This window comes from Seriola lalandi, unplaced genomic scaffold, assembly GCF_002814215.2.
Source record: "Seriola lalandi dorsalis isolate HSWRI2012SDOR001 ecotype SW California unplaced genomic scaffold, Sedor1 jcf7180002054842, whole genome shotgun sequence".
NCBI lineage: Eukaryota > Metazoa > Chordata > Actinopteri > Carangiformes > Carangidae > Seriola > Seriola lalandi.
In genome coordinates, this window is record NW_019525395.1 from 98498 (window position 1) to 121432 (window position 22935).

The window sequence follows — 22935 nt, forward strand, 5'->3', positions numbered from 1 at the left end:
CCACCCACCCTGCATTTGCTGCACTGTCCTCCCACGGCTTAACATATGCAGATACATGCAATATCCTGCAGTTTGACAATTCAAATAAGTCATTTTGCAACTAAACAAAGGTGGAAGCAATTGCAAATCAATTCATAATATAATTCATAATAACTTCCAGTATGAATCTTAATATTGTTCGGCTGTCCAATATATCTACTTGATATTCTAGATAAACAGCACACCCAATAAACCTGCCAGACAGATTCAAATTAACTTTTTAAAAAGATTAAATGAATATCATTAGTAAATACTAGACACTTTTGGGTTTCATTGATTGTAATGAACAAAAGCGCATCATTTATTGATGACCTTATGATTAAAATACCACAGCATCCATGACAGTGAGATGTCTATTTGGTTAAATTGAAATAGTGTGTCACAATTCAGTAAGACTATATCTGATCACAGCATTATCTTTTCAAAGGAGCAGAGATATTAAAAGACTCATTTGATTAAAATCATGCATTTAAAAAAAAAAAAAAAAAAAAAAAAAAAATTCTATTCCTTTTCCTTCAATGAAATTACACTGTCAAAATAAAAGAGGGTTGAAATTAAGGTGCAACAAGTTGCCACTCTTGGCTGTGACCCAAATCAACCTCGGGGCAAAAATAAGTCACGAACCGATGTACCAACCTGCAACACAGCATCCCCGACGAAAAGCTTCCCCGACTGATCGGCTGCGGGCGTCAATTGTCAAGTGTCAGAGGTTAATGAAAACATTAGAAAATAATTGCTCATTTCATACATGGTAATGTGGTGGAAATAGCAATCAATGTCTCTGTCTAACTAATCTCAGGCAACATCCTACAGCTCAGAGAAAGAACACAGGAAAGCATGAAATTTGAAACTAATCAGGATATAAACTCATTTGCGGCGGCACGGGAGGAAACAAAGAAAGCTCTCTTGTGAAAAGATTTGTAAAGCTCTGAGAAAAGGGCTCTTGGCGTCCTCGGGGATATGAAGACATGATTCACTGATATCCAAAAAGGCATTAAGAGGGATGTGGGCAAAAAGACAAATTACAGCGAAATGATTCACATGATGCTTTGATATTGCATCCCAGCAGGATACCGAGAGGTCATCGGTTCTTCCGATTTAACCCACAAACATGATTAAAGTATTTTCTCGTCCATCTAACAAACAGCATGGTCACATTTACTCTTCCACACTGGCTACTGTTTAGTCGTGATACTGTTTCTCTTTGCATAGTAATTTGTAGGCAGGCTTGCTGATCATGAATAACTGCCCCAGTGGAAACACTATACAAAATGAATAATAAATGTAAAAACACAGACACAACTTTTTTTTTACTCCCCTTCTCTTTGAAAGAGCTCATTATTCAGTAGTCACCCCCACTGAAAAGAGCTTGTTCTTATTTCTTATTACATTACCAGTAGGTGAACATGAAGAGCCCAAACTATAAAAGAAATAGTTCAACATTTTGGCAAATATGCTTTGGAGGTAGATTGGAAAATTGATACTGATCTCATATCGGAGAACATCTTTCGCTTTCATCTCTGAAGTTGACTTGTTTGACAGTGTCTCTTTTTCGTATAACCTGTACATGAACAGAAATGTATAATCTGGGCTGTAAAAGGAAGTTACGTACTAAAGGCAAATAATACTTCCAGAAACCGTGTCCTCACAGCGAGGTTGCCATCTGCTATCTGGCAACCAGGACGGCAGGTGGACGTAAACAAGCTGCAATTACTTTTACTTTTGAACTGCTTTCGCCAAGAAAATTATCCAGGACTTCCCGCAGAACCCATTACACTGTCATTGTAGTGCCTTTGAACTGAAGGTTACTATCCAAAAGACTTAATTGACATTTAGTCCACTCAAGAAGCATAAACACCTTTTTAAAGCAAATCACCAAAACCACACTTTCTGTTCTATCTCACTGCAAATCCTCTAATGGATAAACACAAAAGATAAATTTTAAGTTAAAAACAGGAAAGCCAAAAGCTAGACCAAGGGTCAGACTGAAGGGTCCGGCTCCACGGGGCCGACGATGACCTCTACAGTTGGTGTCACTGTGACGGCTGCCTGTTACATGATGCTGTTGGCCTCCAACGCTCTTGCTAGCTGGTGATTCCGTTTCCTGGCTGAAATCTACTTTTATACATTTATGTTTCAAATTTTATCGATCTGACTGCAATGCAATACAATGTTTCAAGTTTGTGCCAGCTAGGTTTCATGGGTTTGTTTACAGTCTTTATGCTAAGCTAGGCTAAACACGTCCCGACTCCAGCTACATAATGCACATTGTATGTATATGCTCTCATTTTACTCTGGGAGATAAAGCAAAAATGGATATCTTGCAAAATGTTGAACTATTCCTTTAAACAGACATCTCTACCACCACAGCTGAGGACCCGCTTCCTTTGACAATTTGCTCTTTGATTATATCCTGAACTGAAACTAAACTGAAAATCAATGATGCTCTCAAAATGCTCAACATTTCATTGTGAATTCAAATGTCACCAGTAAATTATCTCTACTGTCTCTTTCTAATTTCATTAACATTTCTTTGTTCAATGTGACATTTAGCACCGTGCTGAAAACCATTCCAGAGGCCACATTACAGTAGCGAGATAAAATACTTTCTTACCTACTTGATCTTTGAAAATCTTTGATATAACCACAGGCACGTTGTGCTCTGCACCTCCCTGAAAAGCAGGAGAGAAAGATGAGAATGAAGGTTATTGAGTTTCGGTTGTGAAATTCTGCTGCTAAAACTCCTCTCTCAGACAAACAGCCATCTCTGCATCCCAAAGCCTTTTCATTTCTACTTTAGTCTCCCCATAATCAAAACTTATCTGCTTACTTTGATGCTTAAGCCGAGACCGCCAGTCGCTTGTCTTCGCAGTACAACAGTTCTGTGCTTTAGAAAGTGGGAGTTTCTTATTGGCAAAGGGATATTTTGAACATAGAAACAGTATTCAGGAGTTATGCAGCATGAATTACAATGCAAGTCTCGAGCCCTCGGGCGCACTTACATTTACTTGGGATTCACTTCCACTTGTGCAAACCACATCCAGCTTCTGTATGGTTAATACCTCTTTGGTCAATTTCAGGCAGACATCATAGGTATTGTTGGTCTCCTCATTGTACAGCAAAGCAATTCCAGATTTTGTCTGTTGGAATTGAGAAGAGCATTGACATTTTGCCAAGCAGAGCAATTATGTACACAATGAACATTTTAATCCTCTTTTCTCAATGTGTCATTTGTGTACCCCATTCTGCCGGTCTAGTTTTGGGTTAATTGGTTTTGCTTGACATTGTGATAGAGTGAACCTTTGTGTAAGAGAAAAAAAAAAAAAAAAAAGAATTGCATGCTTTGAATTTCACATCTTTACCTTGCAAAAAAAAAAAAAAAAGTTCAGGCAGTTGTTAGACAATTCAACTTTGAGGACTGAAATGACGACAATAAGCAACTCGGATAAAAGAACACAGCTTCAGACGTCCCACTTCACATTATGACTATCTCTGTGTAGGTGAAGATTTCACAGTTACCAGTAAACATAACACTTTGCAGCTCAATCCCACCCTCGAATTTAATGCATTTTCTCTGATCTTTCACTGCTCGGTACTATCTGCAAATTCCAAATGAAAAATGGCCAAACCCTCGAGCTGCTCTAATGAATTAGAAACAGCCTGAACTTTTTTGTCTAGAGATTAAAGTGAATGACTGCCAGATAGAGTTTTACAATGCTGCGAGTCATATTTCAGATAGCACAGCTCCGTGCTTCCCAATCTGACATACCCCACACTCCTTTATTTCAAACATGGTCTTTTCAATTGAATCTAATACATGAATATTTTTTTCATATAAGACATAATGATGCTAGAACTGTCGACATTTGGGATTTGTTTCTTTTGTATTACTACTATTACCACTCAGAACCTATCAACCTACCCAGAACATTTCAAGCATTTAGCTTGACCTTGTGGCATCATCATCTGTTTTCACTACTTTTCACACACTATGCTGCTTACATCTTACGGGTTAGTGGGAGGTCTGTCCTGTGTTTGTTGGCTGTTTTTTTTTTTTTTACAAAAACCAGAATATTTAAAAAATAGCCCTGAGTCAATTCAATCATGCATTAAAGCCCTTAAAAATAATATGATATTGTTGATCAAAAGGCAAGAACCTTTTGATCCTTTCATCGTTCTTCTTCAGACTACTTATAACACAACTAGATTTTTTTATACTTTTAAGACTTGTAAATGTTCTAATGGCAGTATTGTAAACTTTTGCAAAACCCAATCAGCGAAGTTAAAAAAAAGACTACTTAGCACACTCACATTTTGTGTGAGAGCGCGAGAGCGAGCGAGAGAGAGAGAGAGAGAGAGGAGAGATATTACAGGGCTATTGTTGGCATCTGGTGGTAGCAAACAAGCTACGGCTCTGGATATAAGAGGCGTTTTCAAAAACAATGAGAGTTTAGGAGGCAAACAGGTGCACGTGAGGCTAGAGGAGGTGGAAGAGTCACCTGTTGCTATAGCAGCAGATTCAGTTAGGACTGAACCACCTGCAAGCTCGAGTTAGTGAAGAAGAGGGCTCTTTAGCTGGCTAACTAACTCAGTGGTTCTCAAATGGATTTGTCACAAGGAACACCGTTACTATAGCTATGCAACAGCACAGTTTGAGAACCACTGGTCTACCTTCTGCACTCACTGTGATATTGATGTGGAACATGGGCCAAGCATAGAACAAAGTGGTACGACTTTAATTACTTTGACTTTGTAGAATCCAACTGACAAGGCTTCAAACCATAATAAATTTCCCCTGAAGCGCCTGTATCATACATATATATCTCTGCAACTTTGGAGATGTATTCTACTATTCCTTCAGTAAGTAGAAATGTCAAGCTAACAACAGGTCATTACAGCAGCATGGGAGGCTGCTCATCAGTTACTATTACTATCATTATATCAATGTTATTCAAAGAGTCTCTACTCAGTCAGTGTCACTTTTAATTATTTAGATGAAACTACACATTAGTGTGTCATTCAAAGATGTGTGTGTGTATTCAAAGTATGTTGCTGAGCAGATGATATTTAAGAGGTTAAAATACCATGTTATGTTCCTTGTTCGTTGTGTATTAATGACTAGTGGACATAAAAAAAAAGTGGAGTGATTAGTAAAATATGTAGAAATGAAAGGAAACATGTTAACTAGGCGAAACATAGAGCAGAGAGAGAGAGAGAGAGAGTAGAGTGCTAAGACTGTTGTTCATCATTACCCTATGGCCGCCAAAGCAAACCAGTTTAGCATTTTTGGGATACTATATGTTATTATTACTTGGCAAACCGACCCTTGCTGGTTTACCCTAATGGAGGTGCATGGAAAATAAATTCCACAGTAAACATGCAAAGCTCCAGATTCAATGAAGCCTGATGTGTCATTTAACTCCATTCTTTAAAAATAGCTGCTCTAGTCTATATAATTTTGAAACAACACGCTGCAGTGAGATGCATAATTTCCTCAAGTTTTGTCATGATCCCATCTGTGATGTCTAATGCATCATATCGACAAACAATTAAGTCCCCCCCTCGCCCGACCCCCTCCGCTGTTATATTGGTCTATGTTTGACGATGCTGTATTGAAGTGATGAGTTACATTGTTTGCACAAGCTTCATCAAAATCCCGCCAGAGGAGTAAATAGGCTTTGATGGATGAGCTGACATATAAACATATGAAAGGACAACAGCCGATATTTGATGGAAAAACAATTGCCAGTTGAACTGAAGTGACTCGACCGAAGTGTAAAGAGAAAAAAAAAAAAAAAAAAAAAAAAAAAAAAAAAAAAAAAACTGCTAAATGTGCAAGGAGGGGATAAAATAACTGGAACACAAACACAATACAGTCCATACCACCACCTGCAATGGTTTCATAACGTTACTATAGAGTAGAATCAGGAGGTTTTCAACACCGTCTCACCAGGAATTAAGTATTACAGGCTTCACAAAGATGTGGTTTATTGTAGCACGTCTCGTTTGTATTTCAGTTATTGTGTCCACCCCCTCTTTCATTTGATACTGTAGCAGGTTAAACCCACTAGGATTCCCTTTGGGCTGAAGTATTATCAAATGCCTCCTACAACACTGTTGATAATAGTGCACTGTGTGGAGTACCTTACAGTTTTAACCCTTTTATCAGTGTTTTACACCGAACATGTCCATGGTGTTTTAATACATAAAAAAAAAAGTCAATGCAGACTTATTACTACTGATCCTTGAATATTTCCGTTGCTCGCCCTCATCTCAAAAGGACAAATTATTTTTCATATGTAGAAGTGAATATGAATAGTGAAGGTTATTTCTTTATCGTCATACATTTGGCATTCAGCAAAAAGAATAAACAGGAGGACAAAAATACAAATGGAAGTGGTTCGTTGCTCTGCTGTTGTTGTTTTCAGTATAATAGAAGAAGACTGACCATTTCATAGACAATGCACTTTTGAGTGGGCAAAAAAGGTTACAATCAGTACGCTATGTGAGTGAGGTCAACCAATTCTCTTTTACGAGACTTTGAAATGAAGGTCGTGCTCTGTTCCCACCACAGATGACAAGTTTCATCTCAAGGCCTTGTGAAAATGTACGGTGGATGCATTCAAGAGACTCAAAAACAAGTGTAAAAGTTTGATGACAGCCTACGTCAGCGACTTCACTGTCGCAGCAACTTCACTGTCAGGCCATGGCAAGACAAAATTCTTTGGTCTTGTCAACAACAGATCACATGTGGCATTCACATACACGTAAACAATCCCACAGATAGAAACTTAACATAATTCTGCTGAAGAGGTTGACTGCACCACAGATAAAAGACACATTTTATTTGGCTACTGACATTTTGAGGGAATAACTACAAAGAGAATGAGAAACGAGTTTATTTGTGCACTTCATATCAAAAGCAAGAACACTTTCTAACAAACTGACAAACTCTTGACTAACTCAACTCAATTTTAATTTCCTAAAGAAAATCAGCCTTCTTAAAATCAAACTTCATGTTTGCTAAGAAATCAGTAAATATCCCTGGTTCGTGCTTTGACTTATTTTTTTCAAAACTGCAATTAGCAGGTAGAAATTCTCCAAAACCTGTGTGCTCTTGAGTGGGCATTCATTTTTGGTAACAACTGAGGGTCAGGAATCAAGTCACACAACACTGAGGTGACAGGACTACCTGCAGTTGGGAGTTATGACAGTCCTGTCGTGTGTCATGACCCTCAAAAGACAGGCTGCTAATGCTAGTTAGACCTAGGCCTGCTTTCAGAGCTAATGCAGGAGAAACAGCATTCAGCATGTGTCATCTTGAACATATAGTAATGTCCAGTGGGAACCAGTGCTAAATTTAGCAAGCTCGACTAATTAGCTTCTTGTTTCCGAGGGGAATACAAACTCAACAACACAATGGCTCCGCCTTTCATCGACATTCATAAGCTGTGTCCCAAGTCAGCGGCTGAAGAGGAAGCAGTCCACGAAGCCGCAGTCTTTGCAGCCGTCATAGACCACGAAAGGTTGAACCGAAATGAGACGTTCTAGCCTAAGGAGGATTTCTGATTTGCATCACCAGCTGTGTACGCCCTTACTGTGGCGCCACAAAGCAAGAAAACTTCCAAATGGGACAGCCAAGTCGCGCCGCTGTGACGCAATCAGTCTTCAAATGCAAGGATGCGCCCTCTGAATCGTGACACAGCTACAGACTATACAGCACATGCTCTAGTCAGCAGCAAACTACAAAAGTTGCTAGCACATATCCAAGCAAAGCTGGTTGGCCTTAAGGGGGATATTTAAAAAGACCTTTGGTTGACTTTTAGTTTGTTTTTAATGCAGTGGTGGGGCTTTTGGATTCCTATGGTTAATATGGATTAGTTTCACATTTTCAATTAGTGATGGGGCCCTCAAGAAAGAAATCCATAGTGTGAAAAAATGTGTGGGAAGTGGGAACTGATGTCCCCAAATAAAGAACCAGCATTTTCCAGCCCTGCGCTTCTGCCAGCTTGTTCATGTGTGACTGTGTAACTATGGTGCCATCTTGCAACCTCATCTCATTTGTATAGAGTGAAAACAATAGAGAGGATAAAAGCAGCCTTGTGGGACACCCGTACACAAAACAATCTCGTTAGACACCACACGCTGGTCTCGTATTCTCTTTAGGCAGTCTGTCAGAAAGTCTTCAGTCCGGTGGGGGGGGGGGGCACCTTCAGCATTCACATCACACAGCTACTGCAGAAGCGCATGCATTTGCAATATATTCAAAGCTGAACTGATTTAAAATATTGTGACAGCATATCATATGCATCGTGCTGACTGTGGTCAAAATGTGTCCTCTTTTCCTTTTAAAACCTTATGGCCAAACTGTGGGGGGGGGGTGAAGCACAAAACCTAATGCAGCCCAGGACAGTAGCCATGCAATAAATCCTGCCTTTGTGAAGCTGAAAATGTCCAGATTTTGTGACTCTGGTGTCCCTGTTCGGGAGGTTTGGACTGAAGCCTATGGTTATATTTGAAGCTGTATTTGTTTTTAATATGTGGATGAATCATATCGTCTAAAAAATGATCAGCTTCTGAGAGAAAGAAGAGAGAAAATGTTTGTGAGACCCAAGCTTCGGAGAGCATTTACATGCAAAGCGCTGTGATGAATATTCTCAATGGAAGCCCAGCTTCAGATATTGGAACAAGCCAAAAAAAACATAATCTCACGTCATTTCATCATCTCCTCAGCTGAAACTCTGGGTATCAGAAGAGAGTCACATTAGGACTCCGCAGGTCCACTGTGTTCCTAATATTGAAATCCAATGCAGAATACAGTTCAGACCAGATCAGTCTAGACTAGGGATGGAGTATAGTTATATAGCTGTATATAGTTATATTCATTAACTCTGTCCTCACTCAGTTTTTCTTTTGTTGTGGGGAAAACAACATTTCCTCTTCACACGAGGGGAGGGCTGTGCTAAAGTTGCAAAAATAAAAACAAACAGCGGAAATTAAATTTATTGTACTGTATCATACAGTAAATATCAACTCAATAAAAATTTGACAGTGTGCACGAGGCACTTAACGGCACCTGGAGGTGAAATCGTTGTTGCACCGCTGTCACAGATTAAGGTGGGACACCAGCAGCTGAGGCGGAGCAGTCGTCATTTTCAAGTTAGCAAAAACGCCACAAATTCATACTTTAACATGATGGGCGGTAAATAAATATTTAAGCAGACACGCCATTCCCCACTGAGTACCTCCCTGTCAAAACTGCATTTCACATCGACTTCTGTGAGGTTAATGTGGATCATGTTTAGTCAGTCAGACTTTCTAGACAATCTCTAGACTAATGGACTCTGGTGAGGTCCTGCTAGACTGCAGCTAGGTTCAGGTCATGTCAATATGTCTAATACCTGAGCGGACTCGTGATCAGCTTTGATCAGATGTTGCCTCGTGAACATGAAAGGAGAAAATGTGCTCTTTTGTTTTGATTTTGCTCCAAAATTTGGAACCTGCGATGACGTTTATGTCACATTTCAACTAAGCGCAAGTTTTCAAAAGTTCAAACAGCTTTCTTCAGAACTTCATACGACCAATTGAAATTGAAGGTGTTGAGGAAATATGAAAAAAAATCTGCCAAGTTGCTGAGATAAATAAAGATTCACTGAGAGTTATGATGAGTCACAGAAACCTCAGTAGCATAGAGAGGAATATATGTACAATGTTGAAGGATAATCTGATAAAGATATGCGTATACATTATAGATGTTCAAAGTACAAATTGTGCCAGAGGGGGAACATGTATAGTTACTTAGTTTGGTCTGGGAGCGTCGCACACAGTAGGTGAGTGAACTCAGAGATCACATCAGTCAGACACAGGCCAAAAGGTCTCATCTGCACTTCACTCCAGAGAGTGACATAAATTATGAACAACGGCAAGTAATATTTTCAAAGATCAATTTTACTAGAGAAAAAAAAAAAAAAAAAAGGTATATTGTCATGACTCCAAAATGATGTCTTTGAGACGATACCCGACTAAATACTGATACTCATTAGTTGTCATTTTTAAATCTAATTTGACCAAACAGAAAACTGGAACATTTGCTCAGTAGAGCACAGACCTCTGCCAAGGAGGTGTGTTGTGTTCAGTGTACTTTAGTGCACCACTGCAGTGTGCAGGCTGATAATCCTGAGCCCCGTCACCATGAAGTACCAGACTTACAGTTAATGGCATTTATGTTCATTATTTTCATGCTCAATAAAATTGTAGTTTTTGGGGTTTTATTTTTTATGCATGTGGCGAATGAATTAGTACGTTCATAACATAATAACTGGATTATTGTAAACAATCAGATCAATGTCACAGTGTTATTAAAGCTTCTACACGGTATGCAGTAATCTGATGTCCCCTGTGCTTCAGGTTGTGATCTTTGATCGTTAACTTTGTATTTGCAACCAGACACTCACTAAACAGCATTTAATAAGCCTCAATGGGCCTACACAGTTCTGAACTCTACTGAGGGCATTTTCTAGCAATACAACTGAGTATTGACGATAATGTACATGCCAGGATTACTATAACCAGTATTGATTGAGTATAAATTGATCATTCATAGCTGGTGAGTTGATGTTTTGATTCGCTGTGTTCTCTGTGCCTGTTTTTCATGGTGTACAGCACTTCAGTCAGCTGTTTGCTGCTTTTAAACATGCTCTATAAATAAATGTGATTTGATTTGATTGAGTACCGGTATACCATGCACGACTATTACAATTAACAACCCTGATGTTTGCATGGTCCATTTAGAGACATTCATCTGATCTAAGCACATTCAAATGTTCTGTTTGCTCTGTCTTTTCTGAAGTATAATAAGTCTGATAAATCTCAGCAGGGAAGGAGTTAAACAACAGACAGACCTCACCTCACCCCCTGTGGAGACTTCTCGAATCACAAAGACAGGAGGAGGTTGAGGCCGTGTTTTTGTTGATGTTTGAAGCTTCTGCTTGTGTACGTGGTTCACACTCTCAGTCCTCCGTGAATTGGAGTGCAATTTGACCCGACAGTCGGTGATTAGACAGATTGGTCACACTTGGTTGAGGAGTGCTTACGAACATGTCGCCAGTGGAGATCGCATTGGTGCTGTGCTCGTGGAGGAGAGTGCGTGTCTTTTTGTTGATTTGATGATTTTATTCCCATTACAGAGCGAGCACGCACAGGAAAGATAAATTAATTGGCTGCACACGCGAAAAAAAGGTCAGCACGGCTCAGATCAAAGTAAAACAAATTGTGAGATTTCGACACAGCCCTGGCCCGCTCGCAATGTCACGGACGTCTACGCAGAGCCATTGAATGCACCACGGCAAATGGTGAAAGAATGGTAAAAAGAAGAAATGAGTGAGTAACTATAAGCTGATTAAACAAAGAGCTGCAGTTTCACCAGACAACTGACACCACAGGACACCAGGCATCGGGGCCTCATCATGGGCTCCGATTCCAGCTGCATGTGGTCAGCGAAGGCTCAGCAATCCCAGCACAAGAAGGGAGATAAAAGTAAACAAAACTGCTCTGCCCCCCGGAGCAAACACACGCTGGATTCTCACTCGGTTTCAATATCGCAACTTTTAATGAAAACCACCGACAGTGTTCTTGAGCAGAAAAAGACGTAGAGCAATGAAGAGTTTGAGAGTTTCCTGGGACCATAGTTGATAATGACTTATTAAACTGGAAGTCTGTCTGGAATAATAATACACAGACTATTGTCCCCCAAAATGTAATTTACATTGTGTGTAGCTGACCAGATTTCATGGAACTATAGTGCATCTGCCAGAGCAAACAGCACAAGCACCAACAGTCTTTTTACAACAGGAAGCAAAAAAGAAATAAGGTTGAAGAGAAATTGGCACAATTTTTTTTTAGAAACAGCAGCACCTCTAAATTGTTTGAGGCAGCGGCAGCAAAATGTCTCAACCACCATCTCAACTGTTTATAGTGTTTGTAGCACGGTATCGCAGTTCCAATGGGAAGGGGTAAAGTACACTTTGCAGACTTGAAAGAAATGAATCAGAGAGAGAGATCATACTTGGCACAACAGAGATGGGAAAAAAAAAATAAAATTGTATATGCTCAGTGGATCATGAGCACCAGGATGTGTTTTTTTTTTCTTTTTCCTAGCTTGAAATTGCTGTTTAGAGTGATTCTTATCGACTGTTTCAGTAAGTGCCACATTCCAAGCTCACTGGAAATGAAGCACCGCTGTTCTGACCACAGCACTGTACGAGTGCACTGAGGTTCAACCCACAGTACATCTTTCCTGCAGAGCCAAAACATTTCCACAGTTGAAACAGACAAGACAGTTTTACCACGTCCCGCACCATTACGTAATCTAGAGGCCTGTTTTTAAAGAAGTTGGGGCTGGGGTTCACAGCATTTTATTATATTCAAATCCTTTCAAACGCTTTATTAAGTCCAATTAGGAATTTTTTTTTTTTCCTCTTGTCACAAGTAAATATAGTTATGAATAACTAAACCTAAAAGACAAATTTTTGATCTGTAAGCACCTGTTTCTCTCTGAAAAGGCTGACATTGTTTTTAGTGGCAGCCTAATTAATGTTAAATCTGTAGCTACTATCTGAAGCAGCACAAAATATGAAACGCTGAGTGACTGTGTCAGACACATTTAAATGACAGGTGCAGCCTTATTACTTTACAAACGGTATGTTTCACTAAGTACTTGCTCCTAACACTGGCCGGTGCCGGTGGATAATTATTAAGTTCACAATCTGAAAATATTTGTTATTTTAATTTGTGTTTTAATTTGTTTTTCTCTTACATGTAATGGAAGCAGAGTCTTGTAAGCGATGCGGGCTGGGCATCTTTGTATGACACTTGAATAAAAACTATTCAGTTATTCAGTCATCACCGTGGTGTTGCTGAACTACAAAAATACAGACTTGTTTCCACTCACGGTCGTAATGTTAAAAAAGTTTATTTTCCCTTATCCGCTGCCAAGGAGAGAAACAAGTATATAAACTAGACAACAAAATGTTTTATTTTAATCATTAAAAAAATCAAAGTTATTTGGTACCGCTGATCTTATCTGCCAACGTTTGAAGAGTCAGCACCAGATAAAAAGTTATTTGAATGTTTTCTACATTGCTCTCTGATAGAAAAAGAGTTCCTTGGCATCAGAACTTAACAAATCCGACCAGAAACTAGATCCCAAATGGAACCAGTAACTGCAACTCAAAGTAGAAGAGCCTTGTGGTAGTTCTAATATTTTACTTAATTACGTTTATACTCCTATGCTCTGACTCTGTTTATAGTGGTGGTGGTTGGGGGGGTGTTGACAGGGGCCCACAGATGATTTTTGCCCTAGGGCCCTCCAGGTGAGTTTATCTGGCCGTGTGTTTAACCAATGAAGTCACACATCCAGGCCACCCTGATAAATATTCACTCGTGCAACTGCTTCTGGATATTTCTCACATTCACTGTGACATTTTACTAATGTGCTGATATAAAATGACGATTGGGATGTGGTCCGAGGCGTAGATTTCAATGCATCCCCCTCAATATTGAGGACATGTGAACCCCCCCCCCAAAAAAAAGAAATAAACGCAAGAAGCAGAGGACTATTTTGAAAAACCTCTAAGTTACTCATAGATGCAACAATGTCTCTGACAGGGGGGAGGGGAGGTGGTTTTTATTCAGCACTGGTCTTTTTTACTCCCAAAATATGAATATGAATTATGAGTTCATACAACCACTGGCTCTTTTGTGGCAAACGTAATTATCCCGAGACCCCCCCACACACTCACACACACACAATCACTCACACACACACACACACACACACACACACACACAGTGTTGTCATCTCAGTCAGCAGCGTCTCCTTCTCTCCTCTGGCGACGTGCGCCCACAGGCTGGTTGATAACCACGGAGGAGCCAGAAGGGGAAAGAAGAGGAAGAGGAAGAGGAAGAAGAGGAGGAGGAGGAAGAGGAGGAGGAGGAGCAGGAGGAGGAGGTGGTGATCTGATATTATGACATTTTTACTCAACTCTCAAAACCAAGCAGGTTGGGAGCCATTAGGAAATGTTTTTCAAGTTTACCATTAGAGGTGTTGTTTGCTAGTTTGCTAACTAATCTTAAGGTAATGTTGCCTGCCCGTAAAAGCTCGCTAGCTACCGAGGACGGAGCTGAGTGATACTGAAGCGGAGTAAACAGTTACTGAGGTGAAACTCAGGAGACTCAGAAAAAAGACTTCGACCTGCTGAGGTGCTAACCAGCTGGCCAAGGCTCAGGGTGAGGGACATCTCAGAGGTTGCTGTCACTAAAAGTTTTATTTCTCAGCCTCTGTAGCAAATGGAAACATTAAATAAAAATCATTTAGGACCTTAAATCTTGACAAATGTGCTTGTTTTTTACCAGCAATACCCAATTTCCAAGGCAAAGCCAAAGGTTTACAAGAAATGTCAGAGCTCTAAAATCTCAAATGGTTTTCATTTAATGTTTCTCTCTGTTTCAGAGGCTGTGTGATAAAGGTTTTAGTGAACGCCAAGTTTTTCAGAAAACCCTCAGGTTTAAGGAGATCGTTTTCACACAATGCTCAGCTTTAAGAACCATTTTTATGGGGCGCCTTAGGTCTTAATATCCACTAAGGAAAGTTTAAGAGTTAGGCCGACAACTATGGATTTCATACATTCGATTCGGCCTGACCACAAGCAGTAATGAAACTATAGTCAACTAATTGTAGTTATTTGTTGGGTACGTCAGGAAACCACAGGAGGCAGAGAGTGTGCAGCTGAAGCGAGTTCAGCAATTAACAGAATCCTCTTGTTTGATTTGCGTTTGGTTCACATGAAACTAGTCAGGAACAAAATGACCGTAAGAATAATGGCAGTTTAAGTCTTGCTAAAATGTGAACTTCATGCAGGAAGTAGCAGTCATGAACACAGAGAGGCAGACAAACAGGCAAGAGTTCATATAGGCCAACTATTGTCAGGGTTCCCATGGTCATGGACACAGCTGGAGCTTTTAAGTATTTTCCAGGCTTGGGGGTGATAGAAATCGAAACGGGCATACATGCCTATAGTGAAGTCAGAATAAAAAGATAGATATTTTCCTCCATACTGCACATTTGATACGTTTAGTGCCAGATCAAAGGGATAATCCGATACTCCCTCAGCCAAGAAGGTGAAAGGTGAAGATGTTCAGACAGATGCAGAGGGACTTTCAGCGCAGGAAAAACAGGCAGAACAAAATCATGAGACAGAACAGGCCCTGAATTTAAGAGATATTTGCTCGTGATACTGTCATGGAAAAGGTCTGTTTTCTCCTGGTCCATATTTTTGTCATTGGTGTAGTAAATTAAAAAAGCAACAAGGCCACTGCGCGCTACTGTCATAACGTTGAAGTGTTTCTTTTCACTTATCTGTGGACGAGGGCAGAACCGTGTTTGGAAGGAGTATGATAACCAGACAGCAAAGTTTTTACTTTAGTCATTAAAGAATCAAAGTTATTTGGTTCAACTGATCATCTACCAACGTTTGAAGAGTCAGCACCAGTTAAAAGTGGGAATAACATTATTTGAATGTTTTCTACATTGCTCTCTACCGACAGAAAAAGAGTAGGGACGGATAGAAATTTTGTTGAACGGTTCCTTTGTATCGGAACTTAACAAGTCTGATGAGAAAGTAGATCCAAAATTAGCCACTGGAACTCAACCCTCACCCATTTTTGCCCAAGGGCCCTCCAAGTGAGTTAAAGTGGCCATGTGTCTAACAGATGAAGTCACACATCCAGACCACCCTGATAAATATTTTTCACTCGTGCAACTGCTTCTGGATATTATTCAAAAATCACTGTGGTATTGCACCTATGTGTTCATATAAAATGACTGATTCGGATGTGGGTAAAGGCATAGATTTTAGATGGGGTGGGGGCATGGGATACATCCCCCTAAATATTTAGGATGTGCAACCCCTCAAATAATTCTCAAATTATTCTTCTCTGTAATTTTCAGTTGCAATTGCTTTTTTTTTTTCCTTTTCTTTTTTTTTTTTTCTCCTTTTATTTTACAAACATAAAATTAAGCTTGAATCCACCATAAATTGATGCAGAAAAGACAAAATTTGGTGCATGAAAATTTAACACGATGCAGGACATGAAGTATTTGATGCTCAAAATGTTCTTGGGAAGGACCCGACGACCCCCTGCTTAATGTTCAGATGAAACCTACACCTATGGATGTGGCCTGTTTCCCTTTCCTACAGAGAAATCAGGTTCAGCTTACACTGGAATAGTACTTTGGTTTATACTGTACATTAGTCATTTATTGACCCCAGAGGGCCTGGATACAACGGGATTTAAAATGGCAAAAAACCTCCAAAGGAATTATTCTATTACCTTTGAGGGGATGCGGAGCCAAGGACTTCACAATGAAGGAAGCTACTGCCGCTTATTTTCTGTGTCGCACAATAGACTTTTATTTAACCTTCGCTGTTGATGCTGCTTCACAAAAGATTGTTTGCAGGCAGCGTTGTGAGGCAGGAGTCCATGGTATAAATGTCGTTCGAATAAACTGTGAACTTACTGACCCACTGGCAACCCAGCTAAGCTAACAAGCTAACTGTCAGTTAACAAGGTCAAGCTTTATTTATTTTTTTATTTTTCCTATTTAATAACCTAACCTTGAACAAAACAGTGTGAAAGGGTAGAAGTAAACAAGAGAAGGATGTAAAACAGAGGGTCCAGAGCTATTGAGACTGACTAGAGCACAGCGGCCACAGGAGTTCACCGACCAGCCGCCACATCACCCAGCTTCTGCACTTTGGTCTGCACATGGTTAAAACTACAAGAGCCAAGTGAAACCAAAACTTTGGATTCTGTTCCAGAAGTGAGAACACCTCATTCAAAATCCCACTGACATTTGTAACACTGGTAAATCCAGCTGAGGAACAGAGCCTCTGTCTCAACAGCATGTCATTATGTTCATTGCGTCTTATGTTTAGATAAGGATGGTTTTTTTGGGGGGTTTTTTTGCTGAAAAAGAGTCTAATATTGTTCCTCATTCAATATTAAAGTTCTTTTTTAGGTGCCTTTAATGAAAACCATTCCCCAAAAGCCCTAGATGTTCATGGGCTAAAAGTTACAGTTCAACAGAGGAGGCAAGTCCATGAGTGAGATGAGGAGTCGAGTAACCGCAACTAGCTCCGACATGTAAATAAAAGTACCACAGAGAGGACTGAACGCTGTACAAATTCTTAGACATGAGAGATTACAACTAGAAAGGTGGAGAAAATGACTTAAAAAGACTCACACTGCTACGTTTGTAGTTTTTTTTTTTTTTTTGTTCCATGGGAGCTGCTATTAATTCTGTTTCAATCACAGAGGTCTTAGATTCTTATAAAGACTGCTGCAGTGGAGCTGGGTTGTCTTGGAATGTGGAAAGTTGGTTTTTTTTTCAGAAAGATAAATGAAATGTTGAATTGTACTGAGTTACAGAAGCTAGTGTAACACTAGCTGACTCGTGACATCATGACTTTGGTTCTTTGTGCAGTACACCGATTTCATAAACCATGCTTCTCCTGACTCTTCTACCACCCCGATCTCTCCTTTCTGATACGGAGAGAGATGACGTTTGAATTCACTTCGGCTGCGGTGAAATAAAACTTTTCAGACACTGATAACCTTAAAAAGCAACATGACTGTCAAGTTAAACACACACGCACACACACACACAAACACACACAGGCGCACCAGTGATATGCAGACACGTAGGCAGCAGCCTGAGCTCAGTGCAGAGCTCTACAGATGCTCATATTTTTGTCCAGATCAATCACATAGCGTCTGGAAGAGTCATCCAACCTCCACAATAACTGGAATGCAACAAAAAGCTTTTCTACCCTTAATCTAGTCATTCAGAAAACATTCAGACCCTTTACATTTTTTTATGTTGCAGCCTGATGCTAAAATAAAAGTAAAAAGAAAATTTTAGACATTCTTTTTATTAAAAAAGGAAAAACTGAAATATCACATTGACATAAGTATTCCGACCCTTTGCTGCGACTTTTTAAATTTAGCTCAGGTTCCTCCCATTTCTCTTGATCATCTTTAAGATGTTTCTACACCACCTGTGGTCAGTTCCCTTAATTGGAGATGATTTGGAAAAGCTCACACCTGTCTAAATTAAGTCTCACCTCTGAAAATGCATATCAGAGCAGCAACCGAACCAAGCGGTGAAAGGAACTGCCTGCGGAGCTCAGAGACAGGAATGTGTCGATGCACAGATCTGGGGAAGGACACAAAAACATTTCTGTAGCGCCAGATATTCCAAGAGCACGGCGGTCTCCACAATTCTTCAACAGAAGAAGTGTGGAACAAGCAGGAGTCTACCTAGAGCTGGCTGCCCGGCCAAACTGAGTAATCGGGGGGGGGGGGGGGGGTTCTTGGTAAGAAAGCTCCAGAGATCCTGTGTGGAGATGAGGAGTAACCTCCAAGAGGACGACCAATTCTAAATATCATGTCTGGTTTCCTCCAAAGGTGATGTTTACATCTGAGGCCAAACAGTTCGAGTTCGATCTTGGTTTCATCACACCCACAGAATCTTGTTTCTCACAGTCTGAGAGTCCTTTAGGTGCTTTTTTGCAAACTTTCACTGAGGAGAGGCTTCAGTCTGGCCACTCTGCCATAAAGCCCAGATCAGTGGAGTGCTGCAGTGATGGTTGTTCAATGCGGCAGAAATTTTTTTTTCTTGTATCCTTCCCCAGATCTGTGCCTCGACACAATCCTGTCCCTGAGCTCTGCAGGGAAGTTCCTTCCCCCTCATGGCTTGGTTTTTGCTCTGATATGCACTGTCAGCTGTGAGACCATATATAGACAGGTGTGTGTCCAATCAGCTGAACTGACCACAGGTGGACTCCAATCAAAGTGTAGAAACATCTCAAAGATGATAAAGAGAAATGGAGGCACCTGAGATAAATATCAAGTGTAATAAATAAGTGTCAATAATTATGTCAATGTGATATTTCAGTTTTTCCTTTTCAATAAATTTGCAAAATTCTCTAAATTTCATTCAATCATTAAGGGCTATAGAGTGTAGCTTGATAAGGGAACTTTTTTATTATTTTTATTATTATTATTATTATTATTATTATTTTAGCATTCGGCTGCAACATAAAATAAAATGTGAAAAAATTTTAATGGGTCCTAACATTTTCCAAATGCACTGTGAAGCCCCAGTGGATCATACTTTAGTTCCATCAGGTCAGTTTAACATTCACAAACCCCTCATCATGGATTTCATACAGTTTAAGCCATGATTCATGAGTCTTGATCAGTGGGACTGTCTCTGGGTCATAACCACACATCGCTAACAATTTTCTCTCTCTGGCTACAGGCCAGACACAACAAAACCACATCCCTCTGAAGCTAGAGGTTGTTAATGAGTATGAAATATTGACTAGGCTGAAAAAAAAAAGAAAAAAAGAAAAAGAAAAATCAAACCAACGCCCACACTCTCAACAGTCTAGATCATTTAACTATACACCAACAAGAAAAACTGTGCCAGTTAATAACTCATGGTTTTATCATGGTCTCATCGTGGTCAGCTTAGAGTCAGACATTTGGATACATACAGCCTCAGCAGCACTACAACAGCAACAACATGTTTTTTTCTGATAGGAAATGGTTGAGCGGTGTGTATAACAAGTGCTGGGTAATGTTTGCAGCCTGGTGTCACAATTACTACAAGCAGAACACCTTTATCTGGATCCTTTAAAGATCTGCACATTTTAAAATCAGACTGAGACTGAGGAGAGAGGATTGTAAGTAAATAGAGTCACCGCCTCGCAGCTTTATGCCTCGGCCAGTCCAGTGCAGTTTACATGCATGTGTGTTCGCATGTGTCTAACACACATCTTCAACGATCTATACAATGACTACAGTTGCCACGCGCACACTCAAGATTAGTGCCACTGGTTGAGCATCCAACCGAATGTGAAATATAGTCACAATCTCCCCTTTCAGTTCCTGAGTTATGACTTTTGACCTTTTGCCACCAAAATATATAAATCAGTTCATCCAGTGAGCGTTTGTACCAAATTTGAAGAAATTGCCTCAAGGCGTTCCTGAGCAACCACGATCACGAGAATGAGACGGACGGACAATCTGACAACATAATGCCCCGAGGCTCTGGCTGTTGCCTGCGTGGAGCACTCTATTCAGCATGTCCTCTTCTTTGAGGAAAATTAAAACTACCCTGTGGTTATCCAAGGTTGTGTCAGCACTCAAATAGCTACTGATGTACAGTTTATTATCTAAATTTACCTGCCATTTCTTTTAGAAAAGGATTTTTTCACCGTTAACTATCTAAAAAAAAGAAGAATTCAAGCCAAGAGCTACGACTTTGACAGTTGCTGTATTTATAACAACTATCAGAAATAGATGCATAAGAGGCATATTCTCATTTATTTGCAATAGTTGATATGCAGACAGGTCTGGCTTCCACAGCAAAACTGCAAGCATACATTTTGCAAATTGTGAGCTTGCATTTTTTTTTTGTCAACATGTCATAAGTTGCAAACATGCACGTTTGAGAAATTGTGCCCAACTGTGTGGCACATTACCTCTGGTTTGCCAGTACCCACACACAATGCTGCCTGGTAATTTTAAATTTAAAAACGGTCCAACTTATTAAAGGATTTTCCAAAAATCCATTGAAAAACAGCCCAGAGATACAGCTCATAAACATAATCTATCATTTTAAATGAGACAACTTTGGTCAGTTCTCCTAACACGGCTTTACCACGCTCCTAATTACCACATTTACTGGAACTGAATCCCTTTCAGTCGGGACACACTCTCACCCAAGAGTGCTAGCAACAAAGCGGTAAAACTACATATGAAAAACTGTCTTCACATTCAGATACCGCAGAACTGACTTAGCCTACTTTAAATGCCAATACAATAATTGCGCCTTTTTATAAGGTTAAGGATAAAGTCGCCAGTCATCTCATTTATAGTGACAGATTATGTTCATCAATGCAGCAGCATGTCTCCACAATCTGTTTTTAATGTATTGTTTGAACACAGCAAGAGCTTATGACTCAGAGGTGCTGGGGAAACCTGCAGCAGCCTCTGACTGTGGTACAGTAAATACACAGTGCGTGACTCTGTACAGGCTGGTTACACTCGAGTTATTATAGAGCAGTACAAATAGCTTTCTCTAGCAATATGTTTTATTTATATATATACGTTTTTAATGTTCTTATGGATCAAATAATTGCTTATGTAAAGATATTTTCATAAACCTAAATTTCCACTTTCTAATTTATAGTCTGTCGTTATGCCCCTGCGACGGCGACAGCCAGGGCCGGATGCATTATGCGTTCGGGTTGACAGTCCGTCTGTCCAATTGTTGTGAAAGAGATATGTCAGGGAACCGTTTGAGGGATTTTCTTAAAATTTGGCATAAACAGTCATTTGGACTCAAGGATGAACTAATTCGATTTTGGTGGTCAAAAAGGTCAAGATCGCGGTGAACTCCGAAAACACGGTTTTGGGTTCTTGAATGTGATATCTCAAGATTGCCTTGAGGGGATTTTTGTTTAGATTTGGTAGAAACATTCACTTGGACTAAAAGATGAACTGATTCAATTTTGGTGGTCCAAGGTCAAAGGTCAAGGTCACTGACTTTAAACAAGTTTTTTGGCCATAACTCACAAATTCATTAACCAATGACATAATTTAACACAAATGTCTGTAAAGATAAAATGAAGTGATGATATTTTATATCCAGATGGTCAAAGGTCAGCTTCACTGTGACATCATAATGTTCTGCAAAAAGACTTCTGGCCATTATTCAAGGCTCCAACTCAGGAAGGGAAGATTGTGACCGTGTTTCCTGCAACTTGACTGGTTGGCAGAGGCAAACAACCACAAGGTAGTAATTCTAGTTCTTTATCATACATTAACTCTTTTAGCTGCAAATTTTCTTTCAACGCTTGTTTGTTCTAACTGAAAGTACAAGTCAAAAATTTGTTGTGTTGACACATAATTGACTATTTGAAGTTTTTGGGGAATATTCGCATCTGCTATTTTGCAGAGAGTTAAATGAGAAGACTGACAGCCTGACTTGCTTCTAAGGGAACAAAAGGATAAAACTCCATAATTAACATGTATAATGATACATTCGTAAATTGAACCAAAGTGTAAAAATGATCTGATGAGGTGGTCACGGAGGTTATGTGCCAGACCATTTCTTTGTCATTTTTACACTTTGGTCTTTGAACAGATTGGACAAATGATACAGTATAATATGTTAATTTGTGAGCTTTAGCGCTGCTGGGAGGTGTATCTTATCGTCTTTGGACAGAGCCAGTCTAACTGTTTTGCCCTGTTTCCTGTCTTTGTGCTGAGATAAGTTAGCCGGCTGCTGGCGGTAGCTTCATATTTGGCATACAGACATGAGAGTATCATCTTGTCATCCAACTCTTGGCAGGAGAGCAAATTAGTGTCTTTCCTAATATGTCAAACCGTTGCTTCAAAGTAAATCATTAATAAAAGATGAACATCAAGTTTCTCATGTAAAAATGTGGCTGCTGAGAATTAGATAAAGCTGTTTTATATGTTCACCAACAATTGAGAAATACATATTTGTCTGAACAGAGGCACTAGAAATGTAAAGACGGGATTTGAAGGAAAGCAACTAGGCGTGTAATGATGTGGGAGTTGTGTTCTTCATGGCAAACGTGCTTATTTGATGTTTCTATGTCACAAATCCTCCTTTAAATAACTCCGTAGGTAAATTACCTTATATGCATTAGGTAGATAATTTCCTTATGCATCAGTAAATCCTCTGTATGCAGCACCACGCTTGTATGTCAATATCCTGCAAGGTCAATAAACTGTAAG

The 22935-nt window shown here is 39.7% G+C and overlaps 1 protein-coding gene across 1 annotated transcript in view; it reads right to left on the reverse strand.

Annotated features, from left to right (window-relative positions):
* Positions 1 to 22935, reverse strand: part of sntg2 (syntrophin, gamma 2) — an 86058-nt gene that overhangs the window by 56703 nt on the left and 6420 nt on the right. Inside the window, exons 2-5 of the mRNA XM_087179452.1 lie at positions 3042 to 3179; positions 2870 to 2926; positions 2654 to 2711; positions 676 to 719 (exon numbers count right to left, since the gene is read on the reverse strand). Of these exons, the coding sequence (XP_087035578.1) occupies positions 676 to 719; positions 2654 to 2711; positions 2870 to 2926; positions 3042 to 3179 (297 nt within the window). The remainder of the gene's footprint in view (positions 1 to 675; positions 720 to 2653; positions 2712 to 2869; positions 2927 to 3041; positions 3180 to 22935) is intronic.